The sequence below is a fragment of the Phyllopteryx taeniolatus genome, chromosome 13 (genome assembly GCF_024500385.1).
Source record: "Phyllopteryx taeniolatus isolate TA_2022b chromosome 13, UOR_Ptae_1.2, whole genome shotgun sequence".
In the NCBI taxonomy this organism is placed as follows: Eukaryota; Metazoa; Chordata; class Actinopteri; order Syngnathiformes; family Syngnathidae; genus Phyllopteryx; species Phyllopteryx taeniolatus.
The window spans coordinates 18,440,272-18,458,112 of NC_084514.1; the positions used below are offsets into that span (position 1 = coordinate 18,440,272).

The window sequence follows — 17,841 nt, forward strand, 5'->3', positions numbered from 1 at the left end:
ACCACGATCGCCTGCCTGATTGGACGGTCCGAGCCGCATCCCCGCCAATCAAAGCGTGGCGAACGTGCGCACGCGTCGCTTCAACCGCCAGATTCCGCGGCCAATGAGATGCACTGTTATTGAAGCGGTCCGTTTCCGCAGCTTTGCCGCTGAGTGACGGGAGAGCGGGCCAATCACCTCGTGCTTAGTACGACGCCCTGCGCGAGTGCCTGTTCGTCGGCCAATGAAAAGTGGCCTTTACGAACGCATGCTTTCCATCGTCCAATCGCGGCATAGAAACAAGGCGGGACCTTGAGTCGAGTCTTGCGTCAAGTATAAAGCCAATAACAAACACTGAGTTCTGTTCCAGTGGCTGTGTACATAAAGTACGCAAGTAAAGGGTACTTAAGGCTAAATGACGGCATTGTTTTGTCGCGTACATTCATAAATCCGTTTTTCTTGCATGTTAAGATTGACACGGGCGGCCAGTGGCATGTAAATCTCATGCTTCACTAATGAGCCAGCCTTCCAAATGGAAAGGGGGCTTCGCTTTGGAAACGCGAGCGTTTCTCTGGTGCTCCTGCTCCTCCTCAACGCGGTCGTAGGACTCGGGACCCTGCACGCCTTGGGCTTGGTCGTCGCCGGCAGGGAGCGCCGGGGCTCGGCCGACGCGGAGCGGGCGGCGAAGCCGCGCCCGCCGGAGAGCGTCGTCGCGGCCGACGTGACCGTGGAGGACGTGGCGAGCGGCCCGCCCGGCGGCGAGGACGGCGCACACCGCGGAAGTGTCCCCCAGAGGAGGTAAGCCGAGGCGGATGTGACTCGGAACACGACGCCGGCTAACCGGTTAGCAAACAACATCATCATCATCATCATCACCACACGTGTTGTGCGGTGGAGTCAACTCTTGTTCGCATTCGGCGACCTCGACAACATTTGGACGTCGAGTTCAAGCGCCCGCAAGAAAAAGCGCCACCGCGGTTCTTCGTCGTCTTTTAAGCGACACCAAGTCGAGGCAACTTGCACCTCACATTTCACTTTTCATTTTGGATGCGAGTTTTTTTTTTTTTTCTTTTAAGAAATCCTCGGCGACACCTCACGTCCCTTAACGTGGAAAGTTGTTGCGCTGATTTTGGTGTATGTTGTGCTCGACGAACGCAACACGCCCCAAGCAAACTTTTAGCCAACCAGCTCCATTTGCAGCCACAAAAGCCCTCCAAAACCCCCTTTTTAAAATGTTTTAATTTTAATTGTATTTATTTATTTTTGCTATTAAAGTTTACATCGCGTGATGTTTACATGTAGTTCGTTTGCTGTGTGATCCCCGACTCGGCTGAAAATCGTCCCAGCGGTCGCATAGGCACACAACCTGCAACTGCCAGAGCCGCATCGCAAATTCAGCTTTTTGGGGGCAAAACTCCTCAAAACCGAGGCTTGTTTGGAGTTTCTTCGTCTGGTTGTGATCGAAATTGTAGTTTGCAGGTGCGTACGACTGTTCGGCGTCGGTCTGGGATCAATTTGCAGCTAAATGGGGTTGCCGTATGAAAAAGCTCCGCACTGCAAACTACAATCATAACTGAGCACGATTATCTTCTGAGCACGATTATCTTTGTCAAGGTAGAGTTTGTGGTTGTTGTCTCTGTTCACACAAGGCTCGCCATTAGCACGTTTCAGAGCAAACTCCTCAAAACCAAGCATTATTCTGACTTTATCAACATGTTTATTGTTGCGATTGGAGTTTGCAACTGTTAGGCGTCATACTGAGAGCAGTTTGGCTCTTTAACGGAGCAAAATAAGGGACCGCCAGTCATTCAAAACAGCTCCTCATAGTTGTACACCACGTCAACCATATTGTTATCAAAACAGAGCATTCTCACCAATCCTTTTGCATGGTCGATATCTTGAATCCTCCATTTCATGGCTTAGATTTGAAGTTTTGTGTCTAAAGTTGAGAAATAGTTTGCGTCGGAGAACATAGCTGCTCTCCAAAGCGAAAGAGCTAAAGCTCTCGCCGTACATTGATTGAATCCCCCATCACTTTGATTGCGTCTGCCGCAGTGTGGTGTTCCCGACCGCCGCCTCAGATCAAGCTGACCTTTACTGTTAAACGGCCCTCTGTTTGCTATTATAAACGCGTTCGTCGGTGTCTTTTTCCGACTAGTGGATCAGGATCAAAAATGGTGTCATGGATCAAAAGAAAGCAAGGGCAAAAGCTTTCGAGCCTTTCCTGTCCAAAGTTTTTATTGATGAGGCTTCCCCTTTGTAAAGATCCACAACAAGCCTCAGGAGGCGAATTGTAGTGTGCTCCGCTTAACGCTGTCTGAAATCTCGTCCGATCTCCACTTACCAGTTGTATTGCTTCCCTGACTAATTTCCTAACTCAATTTACACGTATATCAAATCCCTTTTCCCCATTCAAATGAGTTTAAATCCTAATATTCTGTTGCAGATCTCCCTTTTTTTTTTTTTTTATAACCGTGGTGCATTGAGGCGCAAGTGATCCGACTCACGAGTTTTCCGAGATACGGCACGAGCCCTCAACTGGGTGATTTTTTTTTTGTTTTGTTTTTTTTTTTTTTTTTTTTTTTTTTTTTTTTTGCTTTAACAGGCGAGCAAAAACACACGTCATAAATTGAAAACAAGCACCCACCTTTGCCTTTATAAAGTCGAGGACTGCCACTAACCATTACACTGTTCAACAATGGAATTTTTTATTTATTTTTTTGCCAATTATGGTCCCATTTTTCATGTGCTGAATCTAAATATCGCATTGATTCTACTTGATCAGGTCAACTTTTGAAACAATGTTTCCTTTTTTTATGTTTTTGTTTACATGTGGAGGTATTTTAGCGTTGTATCAGGGGTTCTCAACCTGGGGGCGCGCCCCCCAAGGATGGTGTGAGGCCTTCCTTGTAGGAAAGGAAATACACTAACGGTCAGAAGGTTACTTACTTTTATTAATGTCTACTATTCAATTTACAGTAAGGGAAGTTTGTGACATTTGTCTAATAAACTGTGTTGGAAAATGATTTTTTTTCCCTCTTCAAATCAGATGAGAAATATTAACAAAAAATCAAACTATCACAAAAATGTAGTCGATTTCGATCAATTTAGCATACAAACCTGACGTGAAGAAGAGAAACATGTTTTGAGATTCAGCGATGCAAAATTGGCAAAAATAAGTTGTACAAACATCGACACCTTCCCGCCCAGTTTTTTTTTTTTTTTTTGTAACCCAGTGTTAATTTAATGATAAATTAATTTGTTGACACATTTTTTTTTATTTAAAAAAAAAAAAGATGAAAAAATATATATTTTTTCAATTTCCATTCCTTTATTCAAAAGCGCAACCCACGTGCGCAGTTTCGAAAGTGTGCTGCAGTTCTCCTCCAAGTCGGGGGGTGTCGCTACATCTGGCGTTGGCTCGGACGCTACAGGGTGGAGTTTCCTCTGCATTTTTTTTTTTTTGCCATTTCCGGTGGCCGTTTTTACATCCCTTTCAGTAACAAGGAACAAAGCAACAACAATGGCGACCGCGACAGAACAAATGCACCGAGATGACCAGATGATACGTGTAATTATGCTGCAAAATCGATCGAGAAGGCGGCGACGTCGATGGTATGTAGAACCGATAGGCGCGCCGGGACGTCATCACGGCGTGTGACTATAACGGACCAATCACGAGAGACGATCTCCGCGGCGTTGGACGTGCAGCAACCATTTTTGTCGCGTGCGCGGCAAGCTACGCAGATGGGGCGATTCGTCGGTTACGCGATGCAATGCGGGCGTTGTCGGCCGCGCTAAGAGGCCTTCACTGGTCAGAGGCTGGAATTCCGAGGTTTTGGACAATTTTAAGTGAAGCAAGGTCTCTAAATGATTAATCCATTTTTAAAATGTCCATTAATTTGATGATTGATTAGTTGTCAATTGTTGCACCTCTGATAAAGTCTGTTTTGCTATTGCTGACAAAAAATGCCAAATGCCATAGATGGGCTAACGAATAGCATTGGTGTGACTGTGTTAGAACCTTTTAAGCGACGCATATTTGAACACAAGCAGTGGCGCAACACATGTAGACGCAATTCAACAATACTCACATGCATGTATTCTTTCCAAAAAATGACTAATATTACTGCAGCTTACTGAGTCAGTTGTGACACTCTTCTTTGTGTGCGTCTTGTCTGTATTATATGGCGGCCAAGGCGCGCACACACCAGAAGGAACAGCACAATGTACATTGAATTGAAGCAAAAAGATGTGGCAAAAACTGTTTTACAGCTTTACATTCAATGCAATTATGTTCTTACGCTAGTGTTTTTGTGATGTACAATAATATCAAATTAAATGTTTCTTTAAAAAAAAAAATCAAAAATTGTCCTGTCCTTTTGGGAGGCTGTAACGAGTTAGTGGCATTTCTATTCATTCCAATAAAGGAAAGATGATTTGAGATACAAGTGTTACCCAAAATGTCCGTCTGACCCAAAGTAACCCCAAATACACAAAAATGAACCGATTTTCAAATGTCAGTCTTTTTTACAGGTGCTACAAAGTTGTTGTTTTTTTGTACAGCGAGTGGGTTTCAGGTCAAAGCTTGCTCGGAGCAAACATTTTGGCCCTCAACACAAAGCAAAAAATACCAAAAAAAAAAAAAAGTAGAGCGACTGAGCACAAAACTCAAAAGTTCTCGCCGGAATCTTGCGCCTCACTCTACCGACACGATTATTTTATTCATTAGAGGAGGGCCTTTGAAGTTACACATTTGATTGATGTAGTATCAATTTTGCATGGCAGAATAGACACGAAAAAGTAGTGTGTGTGTGTATTTGACAAGCCCCCAAAGTGGAAAAGTTATTCATGCGCTAACTTAAGCCCCTCTGGAAACCTCATTCCAGCCATTTTACACCATTCTTTGTTGTAGTTATGTAGTATTACTTTTATTTTTGTTTTTAGTTGGGGGAGATGCAAAAGTAATATGCCAACGTTAGAATAGTGACAAAAAAACAGTCCCAAGGTAGCAAAGTTATGGATGCGCTAATATGCTGCATATGTAATATGCTAACTTCACGCCATCCTGGGGTAACTCACTCTATTCATTTCCCGCCATGTTGTACTTATGCGTGGTTTTTCAATACTTTATTTTGTAGTTCAAAATGATATGACATTGCCACGCTAATGTCATGCTAACTTCAGCCGCTTGGGGAACCTGACTATTTTTCACTGGTCTTGGCTGTACTTTTTTGTTTGTCCGTTTTTACTTCAAAACGATTCAAAGTTGACAGAATGCAAATCTAATAACGAGCTAATGTCAGCAGCCCAGGGAACCTCACTCCATTCGTTGCCCAACAGTAACGTGGTCCCTCAATATTTTGCATTTGGGGAACCTCACTCCATTCATTGCCCACCAGTCTTTGTAGTAGTTACACTGTACGATATTGCAGTACTTTTATCTTTTAGAACAAACGGTAAATGGAGGGATTGCAAATGTAATAAGTTGATAAAATGCTAACTTCCCCAGGCGAGGCAACCTGATTCTGTTCATTTTTTCCTTCTTCTTCATTGTAGTTGTATCCTGACCTGTACGCCATTGCAATATATATTTCGTTTTTTTTTTTTTTAAATTCAAATTGATTAAAAGTTGAGGGAATGCAAATGTAATAGGCTTAACTTGGCCATCCTTGGGAACCTCACTCCATTCAATGTCCACTACTCTTTGTTGTACTTGTAGTGTATGGTATTGCCATTATTTTTGTTATATTTTAGTTCAAAATTATGAGTCTTTAAAGGTAATAACATGCTAACTTCAGCATTCTGGGGAACCTGACTTCATTCATTTCCCTCCAGTCTTCATTGTAGTTTAATATTGTACGACATTGTCAAATTATTATTCTTTTTTTTTTCTTTTGGTTCAAAATGATTTACATAATAGCTAACTTCAGCAGCCTGGGGAACCAGACTTCATTAATTATTCACCAGTTTTCATTGGCGTTACATAGTTTATGTACTGTTATCTTTTTTTTAACAGCCGAAGGTGATTTAAATTTAGGGAATGCGTGCCTAACACGCCAACTCAATCGGTCCCGGAATGATCCGCTTTTGCTTGAACTTGTTATTGCAATTTATATCATTGTTGTATTATATCAGTCTTTGTTGTGGATCTATTGATAAATCTACATCAAACCCAGTTTTTTTTTTTTTTTTTTTTGTGTTTATCTTTATTTTTTATTTGGAAATGTTAACCTCACGAGGAGGGATGTTGGTTTGGATTCGTCTGCCGATTTTGCAGCGTCGTCGTCTACCGCAAAAACGTCCGCACCGAAATCTTGACCATGGAAAAAATCTGTCGTGCGGCGCACACGTAAAAGTCCAAAAGGGAAACTACAAACACGCTGGCCCGTCATGATCAAACGCATAGAAGAGCAGACGTGAATGATTTGGGAAGAAAAAAAAAAAAAAAAAAAAAAAAAGAGAGATGTAAGACAACAAACACAATGAAGAAAACGCTCATTCTTTATGATGACGACAACAAATCATTGGGATGTTTTTTTCCCCATCAATGCTGCCTGAAGAACACGATGCGTTACAGCCAAGCACGACAGGCTATTAAGGAACCTTTTGAAATTACGCTCGACCCCCGCCATATTGCGTTTTTTTTGGTCATTTTATATGAAAGTTTCAAAGTACGTTCTACTAGAGGTGCAACAAGTCATCCATTAATTAACAACTAATCGAACATCAAATTAACCTATCTTGATAATCGATTAATCGTTTTGAGCCGGGTTTTTTTTTTAACTTAAAATGATCAAAATGATCTGGTTCCAGCCTCTCAACTGTAAATATTTTCTGGTTTCTGCAATCCTTCATGAAAGCTGACTGTTTATCTTTTGTGTTGAATTATAAAACAAATATTTGCTTTTATTTTGAAAAACAATTATTTTCTGACATGTTACGGACCAAACCCAGCGACTACATCATAATCAATTCATGGAAAAAAATAATAGTCAGTTTAATCTATGTAGTATGAATATTGACATGTAGTTGAACGTGAAGCAGCCGCAGAAGTGTTCATCAAACCAGTAGCCCGTCGTTCGCATGAATCGGCAGCCAAGAAGTAGCTCTCACTTTCCAAAGAGTTGCCGATTACATCATCGCTCCCTCTCCTGTGATATTGCGTAATTGTTGTTTATTTGGATTTTTTTCATCATTAAACAATACAGAATAACAATGATCAGTTCTTAAACAGTAATCGGGAAAACAATTGAAACATTGAAGTGAATCAGGGAAAAAATGCAATAAACTTTAATGGAAAAGAAATTTTTATTTGATTATTCGATTAATCGATTCCAGAAATATGTATTGTGACAGCCCTACATTCTAAATGTTTGAAAATAATTGCTGAAAACGTGCAAAGCCTGAGAGCTATGTAGTACCCAATTGTGGAGATATTCACAATTTTAAATTTTCCAGATTTATTTATTTATTAAAAAAAAAATTGCGGGGGGGGGGGCATGGCTAAAACATTAGTCACCCCTCCCTCACTATATAAAAACTTGAATGTGCATTTAGTTCGCTCGCGATGCCCACACCCAGAAAATGCATCTAACCCTTCGGATAGTTTGCTGGCATGGTCGCGTCAGAGTGCCTCATTGTCGCCCATAAGTGCACGCACACTGTGATGAGAAAGGCCAGGAGCGTAAGGAGGGGGAAATGAACCCAAGTTGACAATCCAGTGTGTGGACAGCGGCTTCATGCTGGTGTGGCCACTTTAGAACGCCTCGTTGTCAGCTGTTTAGTGCGCGGATGACACGGGAGGCAGGAAGAAAAAAGCCCGACTTGTGGTTTAGACTTGCGTATCACCTATGCTAGTTCATGTCAGCAAGTCTACGGCGTTTTTATATGTTAGCATCAAGCTAGCAGAGTTTCGTTCATTCCGTTTTGCTGTTTAATATGCAGTCGAGTTCCGCGTATTTGCAGTTGGACGTTCGCAAATTCACCTACTCAAGAATTTTGGGGGGAACCTGGCGCCTCGCTATTCACAGTAAACCCGGAACGTCACATGACCAAACCCAGAAAATGGGATGGCTGACTTCCGGTGTATACTAAGCTAACGAGCATCACTACGGTTTGAGTACGCGATCGTTTGAAGCGGAACTTTCTAAAATTTTGTTGCTGTGTTCGGACGAACGTTAAATGCATGTATATCATTTATTTATGCAAATGATATATGTAAACATGAATGAAGCCTGAACATGGAATGTTGTCATCTTTGGTGGCTCTCTGGTGACAAAAAAAAAAAAATTGTTTACGTTTCAGGCAAGTAGTTTTTATTTTTTTTTTAATTTAGGTGGAGCAGAATTGATTTATTTACCTGTTAGGGATTATGGAGAGTATAAAAATGGGGGGGGGGGGGAATATAAAAAGTACAGTACATTTGAGTTAATAAACTAAAAAACTGGTTGCTGCTGTTGTCGCGACATGTTTTTTTTTTTAATGTCATTTTATACAAATCGGACCATGTAAATGTTATTGTGACACTTAGAAAGTTGTCATTTGTTCATTTCTATGGTGTGCGTGGTTTCCTGTCATCTATAAATATTGCATCTGTTTGCTTTGATCAGCAGCTGCCGTCAGCGGCTCACCTGTAAACGCCGCACGCACTACATCCCCCCCCCCCCCCCCCCCCCCGAGACGCCGTGTTTTCGCGCACACTCATGCATGTCTGACACTTTCTCTAGCTTCACCACAGGCAGTGTCCTGTGTACAGTATTTTTGTTTCCCGTATGTTGGACATTTGATGCCCTGAAAAATCACTCACTCACACCGGAATGGTTTTCTTGTTGTGTGACACTGCAGATGTGAACGTGGTAGAAAAATCAAATAGTTTTCCAACAAAATATTAGACATAAAATGGAATGGGCTAGAATGAGGCTTCAAAATCGTGAAAAATGCTCTTGAAACCATGCCCAGCGTAAATTTCAAGCGAATACTACCACCTGGAAAAATGGATGCTACTTCGTCTCGCATCTTTCTGGTGCCTGCACTCAAACTACGTTTGAGCCTCAAAAATATATCCGCTTAAAGCCTCCGGGGGCTGGAATATTTCCCACCGGGTCGTCGCGGGGCTTTTCCGCGCCATGACAACGAGGCGCCCGAAAGCGAGCAGCCTGAAGCCCCCGTCCGCACGCTGGCTGTCAAGTCTGACTTATCTATCCCCCTCCTGACAACGAGGCGCTCTAAAGCGGACTATTTGAAGGGAAGATGTATTTCCAGGGTGCAGGCATAGCTAGCTAGCTAACTGCAAGTCGAAACTGTGGCGGGAGAGCCCTGACGTGAACAAAGGCGAAGTGTTTCGTGGGGGAGGGGCGACTCATGCGGGGCCGCAGCTACGACATTCGGTATTTTTTAGCCACACGGCACAAAATGGGGAAAAATGGAAAAAAACCGCTACAGCTCCACAATTGACGACTTGGTAGTTCTCGGTCTGCACGTTTTCAACAATTATCTTCAAACATGTATCATTTAAGTTTAAAAGCAAACTGTTCTTGATCAAAGACTCAATGAAAGTTGAATTCAAGTGAACTGTACTTTTTTGATGAAAATCACAGACTATTGATGATTTAGTTTCCCCTCAAAATGATAGCCACAAAAGAATTTTGATTGAGTACCTTTGGTTGTTAGCAGTGAGCTAACCCGGTCCCACTTGCTCCCGACGCGGGCCCGGGCGGCGGCCCCTTGGGGAGCTTGAGAGGACGGCGGCGTGTTTTCAACCTGCTCCCCCACCTTCCTTCGTACCGCCGCCCTTCACCACCCGCCCCTCGGGGCTCCGACGGCTCCGCCGCCCGGGCTCCCGCGGAGCGGCCCTACTGCTCGGCGACAGCCAATAGGCCGGCTCGGCCGCCCCGTCGGCCAATGGCGTTAAAGAGACGGGCCGCTTCTCAGGATATGAGCGCCGGGGCCACATGGGTCGGGCTATAGTTAGTCTGCAGAGGAGGCCTTCGTGTTTATGTCCCATTTTTTTTATTTTTTTTGCTCTGCTGACTTAGTTTCGGTCTTGGTTTGAGATTTTAGTTATCGAGGCTGCCCCCAAAATAAGAGGCCAGTAGAGGATGTGAATCAAGTGCGAGGGAAAGTTTTCTAGCACACGTAAAGCTGGTGTTTTTTTTTTTTTTTCTCTCTCTCTCTCTTTTAACAAGCTTACGTCATGTCATCTTATCTAATCTAGTGCGTCCTCGTTATCGTTTCATAGTTAACATGCTTGAAATTGCTTCGTATTTTTGTTGTTGTTCTTACTCTTCAGGACAGATAAATTGTGTAAACACTCCAAAATGCAACAGGAGCGTTCATCCTGGTGAAAACTGAGCTCCGCAAATTGGCTCGGGAATGCCCTCTGAAATGTTTAACATTTTATTTTGGGGGCATAATCAGTTCCACAAAAAAGTCCTGGAAAAAACCCAGGAAGTCTTTTATTTTGGTTTCAGGCGACCATTTTAGGGTCTTTTTTTTTTATTTTTTTTAATTTTTTTTTAAACATTTACAGGATCACCAACAAGACAAAAAAATTTATCTGAGGCAATTTGACTCGGAAAAAATTCAGCTGCCAAAAATCGGTTTGAATTATCAACAAGAAATTTGGTAGGCATGTCTATTATGGTTAGACCCACAAAAAAAATCTCAAGAACCCTATCCCCAAAAAGACACAGGAAGTCGGCTGTTTTGGTTTGAAGTGGCCATTTTCATTCGGTACCCCTTTCTCGAATTAAACAAAACAATACAGCACCAAAGCCAGTTTCACATAACAGTAGGCCGATGCCTCCCCAAAAAGTCTCAAGAAGACAAATCAGAAAAGACAAAGGAAGTCTGCCATTTTGGTTTCAAATGGACATTTTGGCTCTCGAGCATCTTCAATAATTTAAACTAAAGAAGTCACCCCCCAAAGCCAGTTTGACTTGGTATTATGAAATTTGGTAAACATGTCTATCATGAGTAGACCCACAAAAAAGTTTGACTTATCCATGCCTGAAAATCCACAGGAATCCTAATCAGATCACAACCGCAATCAGCTTTATTGGCGAATTATGTTACAAGACACACAAGGAAATGTGTCTGCTTTCTGAGTGAGTTTGGCCAATTTTCGGGTGTCTGATTTCAAAGCTGAAGTGATAGTTTTTGTCCGATCGCTACCAAATGTGACGCACGTATATCAGGCGGTCAGGTGTCGCAAGTTGCAGGAAATCTTGCTTTTGTCATTGCCTGTTTGATGACTTGCCATAATAACACACGCTAAAACTCTGATTCTATTCTTGCTTGTGTATCACACACAGATGGCTTCTAGTTGTTGTTTGCCTGCATTGAAAAGTTGCTGTCCTTGCACCAAGTAGATTCACGAGGTCACGGGCTACTTTGACAAGTCGGCAGCAGCACTGCAGCACTTTGGGTGGGGCAGGCAAAGGCAAAAAAAAAAAAAAAAAAAAAAGAAAAAAGGTGGGACGCTCCGAGAAGGGAAAAACAAGCCGTTAGCCAGCAGCTACCCGGACCACGCTGTCTTGTTTTCGCTCCCCTTACCGCTTGGCAACAACCAATGGCGCGGCGGCTGCTCGTCCAATGAGCTGTCAGGAGCGTGGCGCCACGCAGTTTGGATTTGAGCACGTGTGAGCGGACATGGGATGAGAGGAGCCCAGTGCGCTTAGGCGAGGAAGGAGCGTCGACTTGATGGTTTTTTTATTTTTTTATTTTATTTTATACACCCCCTTAAAAGCCACACCCTTGACTCTGCAGTCACCTTGACTTCTACAGTTCGACAAAGATGAACGATGCTAGAAATCTAAACCTGACCTGGATGGAGTTAAAAGGCATCTTTTAAATAGGGCTGTTGTGTCTTTACGTACTTTACACACTTAAAAAAAATAAAATAATAATAAATCATTATCATTATGTTCATACTAAGGTAACTATAGGAGGATATCATTCTTTCATCATATTTAAACCTTTCTGTGTGTATTGTGTGAAGGAAATCACAATTCCACTGGCTTGTGCAGAGACTTCATCACAAAGTGGAAGTATGTTTGTTGATTGTATGGAAGATATCCTATGGTTCAAGTGCCTATGTATCTATAATTTATAGTACTTTTGTGTCATTTTTAATTTGCCAAAAATGGTTCTTCACCTTTTAAAGGGCCATTTGTATTCAATAATAATGTACTCCTTGTCCAAAAAGTGGTCATTTTATTGAACTATTTGAATTTTTTTCAATCACTTTCATGACACAAAGTAATGCCAAAGTAGACTTTTATTTTGTTATAGAAATAAAAATATAGTTGCCCTTAGAAGCGCCACTTACATTGTATAATAACCAAGTATTACCTGCCAAATAAGGCTCCTTGTAAAAAAAACAATATTTTAAAAAAATGGTAAATTTTTTATATACTATTGTAATGTTCTTTTTTTAATCATCACTTTCATGGCCTAATAATGATGGTACAACAGTATAATATATATCTTTTTTGTGATAGGAATTTGTTTGTAATCTGTCTTTGCACTTTCATTGAACAGCAACGCAGGTAACAAGAAGAAATGTCTTGCTTCTGCGCGACCGTCCGCTCGATGCCGATGTTGGGTGCGGCCGCCGAGCGAGCGCCGCATCCATAACTCCCCCCACGTGCTCTCCACGCGCTCGTATTTTTGTTGCTCCTCGGCTCATCTAGGGCGCCGCTCGCCCTGTCGCATGGTTACAAGCGGCCCCGCTCCGCCATTGGCCGGCTCCGCGCCGAGCCGCCCGCCCATTGGGCCGTGCGCCGGAGAGCAACACGGGCCCCGTCGGCCGGCGATTGGTCGAACCGGCTCTCCTCGGAGACCTGGCGTATGTAAACATGCCGCTCGTTTCTTTCAATGGAGTGTGTTTACAGCTCCCTTTCACACCTCCTGCCAGTGTGCGCTTGTCTCTGAGGAGTGCTGAGAGCGAGGCTAATTGGCTGCCCTCTGCTCGCTCTCCGTCGTGATCGAAGAAGCTATTATGACACGTTGACGGCGTTGGGCTAACGAGCCTCCCCCCTCTTCACCCTCACCCCGCTTCCTTTTCATCATTCCTCCCTCCGCACCAGCGCTGCCAACTCACTTTCTGGGGAGCTTTACAAAGCGGACTCTTTTTGTTGCCAAATGACATTGATGTTCCGTGATGATGTCATTGCGAAGGCACTACTCAAATTGACAGCACAGCTCAGCAAAAAAATAGATTTTTTTAAGTAGCTTTGTTTTGTTCAAATTTATCTTGATGCCCTCGTAAAAAGGTTTGTAATTGCCTAAAGCAAAAAGGCACTACTTTTGTCGAAACGAAGCTCCTCAAATCACTTCAACGTAGTTCCTTGCCGCAAAAATGCCACAATATGGACACTACTTGTCTAAATGCATCTTCTCAATTCACTTCAACATAGTTCCACGGCTGCAATATGCCACTAGATGGCCTCTACTAATGCCTAAACAAACATGGTCACCTCATTTGAACGTAGTTCCTTGGCACCAAGATGGCATTAATAGCATTAATAATGTCTCAATAAAGCTCCTCAACTCATTTCAACACAGTTTGGCGGCAAAGCAATACTGGAGTTGCTTTCGGCCAGAGCAGAATGTGGCTAGCGGGGGATAGATTCCCAAAATAAGTCGGCAAATGTGTGAATTTGCAAATGCTGAACTGCAAATATCTTTGGTTTTAATCATGCTTGTTGAGCTGTTTCAACATATCAATTCCATTTTTAGCAACTCACAATACACTTTTAGCAGCTCGTGTGTTTTTCTGACTGTGCTGACAGAGAAAAATAACTTCGTCTTGTTTCAAGAGGCAATTTGTGCGTTCGTCACATTGCAAATGTTGCTTAAGGTTTGCGCTCAATTTGGCAGTAGTCGTAGACCTTACAAGAGCTCAGATTTTTTTCAAGTCAACACTGATGCGATGAAAGTCAACATCGACTAAGTCGTAGTCAAGTGCTTGCTTTAAGCTGTTGATTGAAATTCCCAGTTGAAGTTTACCGTCAAACTAAACAAAACAAAAATGACAAGTTGTCTATTTAAAACAACCACTTGGCCTTTTAAGCAAGTGCCATCTTAATACACACAATATGAAATGCCATAGACGGGCTAATGAAACTAGCATTGGTGTTGCTTTTTATAACTGTTTGAGGAACCGATAGATGAACACAAACATTGCAGCAACGCATGTTGACAGACAATATAGCATTTAGTATGTATTGGCGCGCCGGCTCCCGTATGTACGTTATAAACCTTTTTGAAATGATTCAACACAATCATTTATTGACAATAATATTTGCAGCGCCCCAAGAAACGGATCACGGGCCCACATGTTTGACAACCACTGTTGGAAATATAGCACCTACAGTTTGAACACTGCTGTGGGCCTGTTTAGTTTGTTTATTTTTTATTTTTTTTCCCCCCCTAGTCTTTTTGTCTTTTGTTTGGCTTTGCCGCTGCTCATTGACTCCATTAGCGTCACGCTACGATGCTACAACCACTGACGCCGCCGCGCCTCCCCCTCTCATCCTTTATCAGCAGTCCACAAAAGCGTTTGATTTCCATCGCTCAACTCGTACTCTGTGTCTTCTTCTTCAGCAGGACCCACTGCTTAGCAACAGCCAATCGGCTTCATATTTTCAGCAAGCTCCGACAGCCAATAGAAAGGGCAAGTTGATTCTTTTTTTCATTGGCGGCCAAGAGAGGCAAAAACAATGTTTTTTTTCTTAGCATGCCTGATAATGCCAGGAGCAGAAGATTTTTTATTTATTTTATTTTTTTGGGGGGTGGGGGGATCCTCTCGTCTTTGGCTTGTTCCCATATTTGCATTTTTGGGTGTTGTAAATTCCGTTGTCCCTCGGCATTCGAGAGCGAACCACGGGCAAGTCTCACTTGGGTTAATTACATGACATGAAAGGAAGTCCAATTTGTCTGGTCAGAACTTGGCAGCACCTGGAAATCTGTCTGTGAAAATCTACCCAAAGACCCCCCTGGGGACCCCTTTTGCTGTCTGTCTCACCACCTGCCTGTGATTATGTGGATTGGTCCGGATCATTTGTTTGGAGGTTGCGAAGGAGTGGAAAAATTTCTGTTAAATTTCCATGGGAAGTTAAAATGGGTAATTTTGAAAGCTGATAAACTGCACGTTACTTTGTCTTCAAATATTTATTGCAGGTATTCTCTAAATCCTCTCTATGAAGTATTTTTTTCCCCCACAACAGCATCCAGTCTCCTTTCAATAAGACGGAAATGTTTCACAGGCAGAATGTGTCAACTCTGGGATGCGCAAAACCAGAAGAAACTTCCTCCCATCGATCGCGATTAAGCCACGTCTTGGTCGTCTCCGGGCCGACACGCTCGCGCTCCTTGAAGCTTGAGAGCTGTTCAATAGACGCCATCGCTGACAAATTGATTTGGGATCAATAGCACCTGCTCGGTGCGAGGGATGTTGGCGCAATCTGCTCCTGGCACACCAATTTGATTAGGAACATTTTTTCTCCGTATCGATGAATGAAAGTGTACAGCCAATGTTCACGTTCTTATCCACCCAGTGTAACAAGTTACCCAGAGAAGACCATTTGAAAGAAATCGGAGCAGCGTGTTTGCATTTATACATTGCAGACAGAAGGGGGCGCCGGATAGCGCTCTCGGTCAGGACCTTTATCACACGCCAGACGTTTGGTCAAAATTCTGGAGTTGACTTTGAGAGTTTCAGGTTTTCTCATCAAACTTCGCCTACAGCCGATGACAAAAACATTTGTTCACATTTCATCGTAACACTTGGGTCTCGTATACACGGTTGAAATTTCAGACTCAGAATCATCTTTATTTGCCAAGTATGTCCAAAAACACACAAGGAATTTGTCTCCGGTAGTTGGAGCCGCTCTAGTACGACAATTTGGTAGCATTTGGACAAACTCTCGAGGAGAAGTTTCCCTTTGGATGACCTTAAAATGGTTACGTCAAACCAAAATGGAAGCCTTCCTGTATCTTTTTTGCCATGGCTTCATGAGACTTTTTTTGTGGGTCTACTCAGGATAGATGTACCTGCCAAATTTCCTGTTAAGTCAAACTGGCTTTGGGGCGGAGTTTTGTTTTTGTTCAATTCTGAGGGTGTAATTCAGGGGTAAAAAAACAAATTTTTATTAACATTACACAACAAATTGCGGGGTAACTAGTTTTGAAATCAGAAATTAGGATAAGAGTTTTTTCCAGTATTGTTTAAGTTACTGTAGAAGAAGGGTTTGGTAACAGAAAAATGCAATATCTCAACATTGTTTATTATTATGACAATTTGGAATTTGGGTACAGATTTGAGCAAAAATCACAAAAGTTTGACGAGCATGATTCGCTTTTGCGGGCCACATAAAATGATGTGGTGGGCCGCATCTGGCCCCCGGGCCTTGAGTTTGACACCTATGGCATAACTGAAGCAAAGTGGCCACTTGAAACCAAAATGGATGACTTCCTGTGTCTTTTCAGGCATGGCTTCTTGAGACTTTTTTTGTGGGTCTACTCGCGATAAACGCGCCTAACCAAATGAAACCGGCTTTCGGGGCAGAATCTTTCATCAAATTTCACAGAGCACGACCGAGCCAAATCGGGTTGTTTCGAACCAAAATGGCTGACCTCCTGTTTTATTTGTGGGCAAGGCTTCTTGAGGCTTTTTTTTTTTTTGTGGGCCAACTCATGATACACACATTTCTTTTTGCTAAATGAAACTGGCTTTGGGGGGCAGAATTTTCAGAACATCCTTTTGGTCGCAAAAAGCCAGTTGAACTCACCGTATTAAATTGACCTGAAAGATTTGCTGTTTTATTGCCTTTCCGCTTGAGCAATTAAAAATGCTGACACCCCCTCCAAATCGTCTTCTGCTAGGTTAACTACAAATCGACACCAACATCCGTCCGATCGATCGTCGGCCCATGCAGACTCGCGCTCGATTGACAGACGGCGCGGTGCCGGCGTTTCCGTTCAGTTAGCAGACTTGGGCGTTAAAACATTTATTTGGGGCGTTGAAATGTAAATGAGTCGTCTTTTATGTCAGTAATGGCCTGTGGAAAGTTGCAACGTGCGCGCTCGCTCCCTGCTTACCATCTGTGCTGCCGTCGTCCCCGAGGTGCCGCAAAGTCCTGCCCACCAACAGGGCGGCACTCGCCGTAAAACGCCGCCAAATGTCGTCCTGAGCCTGTTACCGAGTAGAAATAAGACCATGTGGAGGTGGAGGAAAAGAACCGAAAAGAAAGTCCATCTACTTGCCTTTGCTTCTTTCGTAACTTTCTCAAATTGTGTTGATGATCCGTAGGATTCAAAGTGCATCGTGAGTTATTGTCACATTATTTCAGTCCTTTCGGTGTTAATTCCATGCAATGGTTTGGCTTTCAAATTTGAGTTTTAAGTCAGGTTTTGGTTTTGAGCCGACAGGGTTAGGGTTTCACGCCAGGTTTAGGATTTAAAATTGTGTTTGAAGTCAGGGTTAGGGTTTCAAGACAATGATAAGCATTCAAGATAGTGTGTGAGATTTCGGGTTTCAAATTGGGGTTTCAAGCTACTTTTTGAAATTAGCTTTCCAAACCACTGTTTGGGGTTTCAAATGAGGAATTCAAGCCACGGATAGGGTTTTGATCTGGAGTTTTAGTTTCAGGTTCCAGGTCAGGGTTAGGGTTTCAAATTATGGTTTCAGGTCAGGGTTAAAGTTTCTATGTTTGGTTTCAAGACAGTTTTTAATTGTTTCAAATTAGCATTTCAAGACAGGGACCGGGTTTCAAACTAGGGTTTCGAATTCGGTTTGAATGGTTTCAGGTTTGGGTTTCAAGACAAATTTAAGGATTCATATTGGGGCTAGTGTTT

General features: G+C 42.7%; 1 protein-coding gene across 2 annotated transcripts in view; it reads left to right on the top strand.

Moving 5' to 3' along the window:
- Positions 1-322: 322 nt before the first annotated feature.
- Positions 323-17,841, top strand: part of eif2ak3 (eukaryotic translation initiation factor 2-alpha kinase 3) — a 35,177-nt gene continuing 17,658 nt past the window's right edge. Inside the window, exon 1 of one of the 2 annotated variants that reach the window (XM_061795934.1) lies at positions 323-777. In XM_061795934.1, the coding sequence (XP_061651918.1) occupies positions 512-777 (266 nt within the window). In that variant the 5' untranslated portion in view covers positions 323-511. The remainder of the gene's footprint in view (positions 778-17,841) is intronic. The other variant, XM_061795935.1, reaches the window with a different exon arrangement.